At 39.8% G+C, this 7,500-nt stretch overlaps 1 protein-coding gene across 2 annotated transcripts in view; it reads left to right on the top strand.

Moving 5' to 3' along the window:
• Nucleotides 1–4,139, top strand: part of Kif3C (Kinesin family member 3C) — a 56,564-nt gene extending 52,425 nt beyond the window's left edge. For both annotated transcript variants that reach the window (XM_086537649.1, XM_086537648.1), the window contains 4 exons: nucleotides 1,226–1,328; nucleotides 2,075–2,281; nucleotides 3,647–3,781; nucleotides 4,091–4,139. In XM_086537649.1, the coding sequence (XP_086393775.1) occupies nucleotides 1,226–1,328; nucleotides 2,075–2,281; nucleotides 3,647–3,780 (444 nt within the window). In that variant the 3' untranslated portion in view covers nucleotide 3,781; nucleotides 4,091–4,139. The remainder of the gene's footprint in view (nucleotides 1–1,225; nucleotides 1,329–2,074; nucleotides 2,282–3,646; nucleotides 3,782–4,090) is intronic.
• Nucleotides 4,140–7,500: the final 3,361 nt, after the last annotated feature.

Raw genomic sequence — 7,500 nt, 5'->3', positions numbered from 1 at the left:
GTAATGATAACGGTAATGATAACTAGGTTATTTGTGATCTGGATTAGTACATCGTGCAAGTAAGTTATTAATCAGAAGATATGAATTGTCTGGAATATTTTCGAGCAGTTGATAAGTCTTATTCTAATCTCAAATATACAAAGAAGAATATTAAGCGCTAGAAATATAATCAAACGGAGCCAGACTTGAGTGAGTAATGCAGAAGACGTAACTCGAAACCGAAACAAAACAGAGGAAATGGAGAATGCGAAAAAATCCCTTTAAGGGGAGCAAGCGCCACTCGAGCGGGCAATATCCATCCCTAGTGACGGACTGAAGGACTCTTAGCGAAGGCGACAGGATTCTCTCTCCAACGGTCGCATGACGTCACTGTCCTACGCAGCGACCCTTGACCTTCCAAGCATGACGTCACAGTGAACGCCACCCCCTACCCCTATACCCCCACCCCTCCCCGTCCTCCCACCCCGCCTGAAAGCATGATTCTCTCCTTAGGATGCGATCCAGTGGAGTTTACTTACAGCATATACCTTTTTTTTACCGGTATACACAGAGTGCCTTGTGCTTACGAAAACAAAAGCGGGAAAAGGACCCACGGTTAAAGTCTTTATCGAGCCATCTTTATGCTGTAAGAAAACGTGGATGGAGATACAAAGACTAGATTCAGAGGCGATAATAGGGTAGACCTTTGCCATTTTTGTCAGCGGATGTATGTGAGCGACTGTGATGCACCCAGAGCACCTCTATAGACATGGGATATGCTTAGATGAATGTACATATGCATGTGTAAGAGGCTTAGTTATTTAGTCCTTTAGCATGCGTATCCAGCCGCATAGATGATGGATTTAGGAATGAATATTATCACTGAATATTTATCGCTGTGTAACGCATGGAGTCTGATCTTTCCCAGAGTGTCTCATGAACCAGACGAGCATTTGACTTTTTTTTTTTTTACCTAGTTAAGCACTCCCTGTTGCAGTGACTCACTCTTAGCCTTGCAATGCACGAACAGCGCTCCAGCTCTCACCGAGTGGCACAAGAGTGGCAGGTAAGAAGGACAGTACTCATCCACGCACTCACATGTAGAGACATATAGAGCCTACTCATCTGTAGCACTTTTCCCTAGCCTTCTTATCCTCCCTATATGATATATATCTGAGCATAAGATAAGCTTTATCTGCCCTCGTGGGCGCGGCGACGACCTCGTCTGACCTGCCTTCACCTACAGAAGCTGCAGAAGGGTGAGGAAGAGGACATCGCAGGCACCTACTTCAAGCCGAAGCGAGCCAACGAGCTGCTCGTGCGGTTCCAGGACGATGCTAACACGATGAGTAAGTACCCCGACTCTTGCGCCATCTGCTCGTGACTCCTTCTGCTGCTCGTTCTTCGGGTCCTGGGGGAAAGGGGGGGGGGAGGGGAGGATACTGGAGGGGGGGGGGGCACTTCTACGATCGAGTTTGTTGTTTCTCTGTGTGTGTTTTTGTTTTATGTTTTTTTTTTTTTCGTTTTGTATATACCTTTTGCTAAGTGTTACTTCGTTGGGGTTTCGCAGAGGGGGGGGGAGGCTGGGGACGCTTTTAGCTTTTAAGATTGTGGTCCTCTGTGTTTTTTTCATGTTTTATTGTTTTTTTTGTTTTGTTTTTGTATAAACTCTTTGCAAAACGGTACTTCGTTGATGATTTATATGCACTGTTGCTGTCCATGGCTGGGTAAAACGGCACTGGAATGCAAGCGGAGATATGAATAAAAAAAAATAATGCAGAAAAGGGTATGAATGAGACTGAATAACCCTTTTCTTCATTCGCCATGATGAACTTGATTCGTTCTTGCGTCACACATAAATGAACAAATGAACGAGGAAAAACGAATGTGTCTTCCTATAATGTTCATTGTTCATGGATTATAAGCAAATGAATAAGATATAAAAAAAGTGTTAATTGTTCATTCTATAGAAATGTGTTCATTGTTCATCCCTCTGTGTTCACGAGTGTTCTCCCGCGCCGTCCCTCGCCATGGCCCGTGTCTGTGTCTTGTTCTCTTAGTGGACGAATGTTAAGGTAGTTCTCACTCTCCCCAGCCAAACCGTTGAACAAGAAGAACAGCACGAGTAACAATGCCCTCAACATGAGTATGAGCCAGAGCATGTGGGGCAACACCCTCAATCTCAACTCCTCCTTCAACAACTCCAGCAACTCCTACAACTCCTCCTGGGGCTCCAACTCCTCCTCCTCGAGTGTGGGGGGCACTGGAGTCTCTGGGGGGGTCATGAGTAACGGATGGTTAGGTACGTGAGTCGCGGCTCCTCGCGCCACGCCAGGGCACGCTCTGCACGCACGGCGCACGCACCTGGTGCCCGCACGCACACAGATACTAAAATGAACGTGGACACACACATGAACACACTCTATTATACTCACATTCACACTCACACTCACACTCACATTCACACTCACATTCACATTCACACTCACTCACATTCACACTCACATTCACACTCACAATCACATTCACACTCACATTCACATTCACACTCACTCACATTCACACTCACATTCACATTCACACTTACTCACATTCACACTCACATTCACACTCACACTCACATTCACACTCACTCACATTCACACTCACACTCACATTCACACTCACTCACATTCACATTCACACTCACTCACATTCACACTCACATTCACACTCACATTCACATTCACACTCACACTCACATTCACACTCACATTCACACTCACATTCACACTCACACTCACACACACACACACACACACACACACACACACACACACACACACACACACACACACACACACACACACACACACACACACACATACAGACAATTAAAAGTATTTTTGCCCAATCATACCACCAATGTGTGTAGTGAGTACAAAGACATTTTTTGCTGCACAAATGAGTTCGTTGATATTGCGAAGTGTTTTGATACTGCTGCGTTTGGCTTCTCCTGTTCTATCGCTGTGGATGCTTTCGTGGCTTTAGCTATGATTCTGTGAGAGCCACATATTATAGTCACCGGCACAAAGTCAGGCGAAATAAGCCCCGCCCCCTTCTTGCCATCTCTCCCCGTCTAGCCAATCATGTTCTCCGCATTTACTCGCCCGACTTGTCTCCATCAAGAAACGTGCTTCTGATTGGACGCTGTTTTACAGGGGGCGTGGCCACTGTCGCATGACTTTGTGCTAGTGCCTATAACTAAGTGCAATATGGTAATATAACTCATTTTGTGAGTGCAACGGTGTGGTAGACATAGGTTTGTGCTTCAAGCGGACACTCTCGGTGGTATGTAGTGCCAGAAGATTGTTCCCCAGTGTCACATAATTCCTAAACATGAATGTGCATTCGATTTCTAAAGGATAAGTTAAGAAAAAAAAAAGTTATTTTAAGACACAATTCCTCACGACAACATTCATCACTGTGTTATATTAATGGACTAAACGTAAGTAAGTATGACTACCGTGTTCCTCTGCTCATACAGCTATCTCATGATTACACGACAGGACTTTTTAAGCAAAACACATTATCCATTAATCCTTTCACCCCCCTCTAATTCTACTTCTCTCCCCCCCTTCCTCCCTCACCCCCTCCTACTCCCACCCCACCCCCCGGTATCCTGCAGGAGGAGGTTTCTCGTCAATCTCCCCCGAAATGTCCCTCCGACGTCCTACCCGGCTGGAGGCGCTACCGACGATGGACTCCCGAAGGACCAGGAAAAAGAGCAAGGACGTTTTACATACACTTGATCTCATATAGCGTGAGTCTGAGTCCTTGAGATTCTTCGGGTCTTGAGTGAGATGTGGCTTTTTTTTTAGCCTTCTGTTTGATATGCTGTCATGTTGTTATTTGGAGAAAAAATAAATAAAACTAAATCTGCTGTCAATAATATGATGTGGATTATTTTGTTATTATTAATAATGATGTTATTATTATTGTTATTACTATTATGAGAATTGTTATTATTATCATTATATTGTCATTACTATTAGAATCACTTCTGACAAAGATCCCGACGCAGAGACTCACGTAATACCTTCTTCTTCTCCCCCCCCCTCCTCCGCGGCAGGTCTGGTGCCTCGAACTGGACATCTGTGATAACCTCTCGCCGTCTCCTGCACCCCCCCCCCCTCCACCGTCGCCCTCGCTCCTCCTACGCATTTCCTGTCCACAATTCGGTGTCCTATGTGTGTGTGTCTCTCTCTCTCTCTCCTACAGCCCCTCCTACAGGAATCCCCAGGAAAAAAAGGGGGAGGCAGAGGCGCCGGGAAACTCCCCCCCCCCCTCAAAAAAAAAATCTATTGTATGTTCATATTCGTACAAGAGTTCCCACCTGCAAAAAAAAAAAAAAAAATCACAAAAAAATACTTTTATCATGAAGATAAAAAAAACAACAACAACCCAGTGCCTAAATGTCCTTTGAAGGATATAAAGTAGCTCGTTAGTTGGTGTCTTGAAGGATATCGAAGCAAAGGAAACCAAAAAAAAAAAAAAAAAAAAAAAAATGGGAGCAAGACTTTATTTCGCTCCGGGATGAACACGAGAGAGAAGAAGAAGAAAAAAAATTAAATATATAGATATATATATTTATTTTCCCATGTGAATATAGATATATCTTGTAGCCATACCAGGATAGTGTTGACGAAGAGTGTTTAAAAAAAAAATAATAATAATGAACCGTTAATCATGCTGTTAATTCAAATCATCCATATCGTGCAATGGCCAAGAAGATAGACACTGACTCAACCGACTCGATGTTGCAAGCCCCGCACGGTGATTCCGTCCTGAGTCGACGCTAAGGAAGGCAAACTGCATTTTCCTGCACAAATTGCAAAGCAACAATTGTTACTGTTTTTGTTTGTTTGTTTTCTGATCGCCGAGTGTCAAAGCTATTCTCGCCACATCGACCTCCCATATACCTCTAATTCATTTTTTTTATTTTCGAAGGAAGTTCTTCTGAAGATAAAGTTTATAAACAAAATAAACGTATATATATATATACATATATATATATTTATTTATTTATTTATATAAATAAATATATAAGAGCCTTTTTTTGTATTTTTTTCTATATTTATTTTGTCGTTATTTTAAATCTGTCTTTATTTTTTATCTCACTAAATTTCTTGTAGTTCATGTTACGTTGATTAAGTTACTTTTAATCATATTGTGTTGTTTTTTGGTCAATCTTATTTTTCTGTGATGAAGTTTTATTTTGTCAGTGAATTTTATTAATCATTATTCACTGTCTTGATTCCATATTTTTAGTTATAAATGATAATGATAGTAATCATCATTATCATTATTTTTATCATTATTATTATTGTTGTTATTATTATTATTATTATTATTATTATTTTCATTATTATTATTATTATTATCATTATTATCGTTGTTTTTATTACTATTATCATTATTATTGTTATATTTTTTTTATTATCATTATTATTATTATTATCAATATTACTATTATTATCATTATCATCATCATCATTACTGACAAAAGAGCTCAAATTAGATCCCTATCGCACCGTAAGTGTAAACAAGAAACTTCACCAATCTTTGTGCAAAAAGAAAGATGTGATGCAAGTTGAACCCGATGCAACACCACTGCAACTTCGGCAACTTCAAGAACTTAACGACGTTTCTCTTTGTTTCTGAGATAACGAAAAGAAATCATGTGATAGTTATTCAAGTGTGTCTCTCCTATATGTATCTCCTTGTATGTGTCTCTATTTTGATATTTCTTACGTGTGTCTCCTTTTTTTTTATTGGATGTCTTTCCATCATGTTTTTTTATGTATCTCTATTAAAACTCTTCTGTGTATGTTTTTTTTTTTTTTTTTTTTTTTGTATGTGTCACTATTTTCATCTGTGTTTCTCGTTTTCTTTCTTTTTATTTGTTTCCATTTAATTTTTACCTTTGTTATGACTCTATTTGAGTTTTTTATTTTTCCTGTGTGACTTCATTTACCATCTCTCTCTCTCTTTCTTTCTCTCTCTTTCTCTGTCTCTCTTTCTTTCTTTCTTTCTTTCTCTCTCTCTTTCTCTCTCTCTCTCCTTCTCTCTCTCTCTCTCTCTCTCTCTCTCTCTCTCTCTCTCTCTCTCTCTCTCTCTCTCTCTCTCTCTCTCCTTCTCTCTCTCTCTCTCTCTCTCTCTCCTCCCTCCCTCCCTCCCTCCCTCCCTCCCTCCCTCCCTCTCTCTCTTTCCTCCTCTCCTTATTTTTTCCCGTTTTTGCAACTTCCGGTCATCCTTTTTCTCTCAAGACTGACTCTCTCATCATAAGTGAGATGATCATTCCTTTCATAAAAAATCTATGACATTGCATATATATTATTGCAATAATTATGATAACATAATTGCCCGAAACCTCATGTTATTGAAGTGTGTGATATGTGATTATCCTTTTGTTGATATGATGTACTGTTGCTGTGACATGATCTAAGGGTTATGGAAACGTAATCAGGAATAGAAACGGGGAATGAGTAACGTTTCAGATAATTTCCTTTTTTTCATCAGATACGAAATCCATTTTTCTCTCTCTCTCTCTCTCTCTCGAAATTTTGTGAATCGTGTGTCTTCTTTTTGACGATATGTTGCTTTTCATTTGCCTACATGATTAGCCTTCATGTTGCGTTTCATTTCCCTGCATAGGTCACTTTTTATGTTGCGTATCATTTCCCCACATGGTTATCTTGTATGTTGCTTAATGTTGCATAGTGTTGATTTATCTCTTTACTTGTACAGTTATTCACTCGTGTATCCTCTGGTGATTGCAGAAAATTGTATATATTCGTGTATTTTTTAAATTTTCTTTTCTCTTGATTTCTTTCTTTCATGGTTCTATGTACATACACATTTTTTGTTTATGATTGTTTCTTGTTTTTTACAAATCTTATAAAAATGATAAGAAATAACGATATGACCGATTATATATGTTACGTAAGATGTGACACCTTTTCAAAATACTCAAAATGTCAGCCATATTTATTGCCACGTTTGAATCTTTCCCTCGTCTCCCTCTCCCTCTCCCTTCGTCCGTTGCCCATTCACAATTCTTTCTCTGTCGTATCTCTTTCTCTCCCTCTTAACTTTCTCTTACCTTCGTTCTCTCTCCTTTCTCTCTTGTAGACTCTTTTGCGTAAGAGATTTATTTACCTGTAGATGTGGCGAGACGACCATTGAAAACTAAAACAGAAAGTAAACAAACCCTGTTTATCAAAAAGAGACTAATTTTAACCCAATTCAAATCTTATACAAACTACAAATAATTCCATAAAAAACAACAGGTTTTAAAAGCCACACCGATTGAATTCCCACAAAACCTACCCCCCTTTCAAACAAAAAGAAGAAAAAATAAAAAAAGAAAAAGCTTGACACTCGGTATTTCGGGAAAAGGAATTTACTTTATCTCCGCGGTCTCTTGTTTGGCTCCGGATTTATCGTATTAAATGTTGACACGAAGCTATTCTGTACATA

The sequence above is a fragment of the Penaeus japonicus genome, unplaced genomic scaffold (assembly GCF_977035675.1).
Source record: "Penaeus japonicus unplaced genomic scaffold, GWHDUDI00000001_assembly GWHDUDI00000006, whole genome shotgun sequence".
Lineage (NCBI taxonomy): Eukaryota > Metazoa > Arthropoda > Malacostraca > Decapoda > Penaeidae > Penaeus > Penaeus japonicus.
The sequence above is the reverse complement of the archived record's forward strand: the minus strand, read 5'-3'. Positions and strand labels throughout refer to the sequence as shown.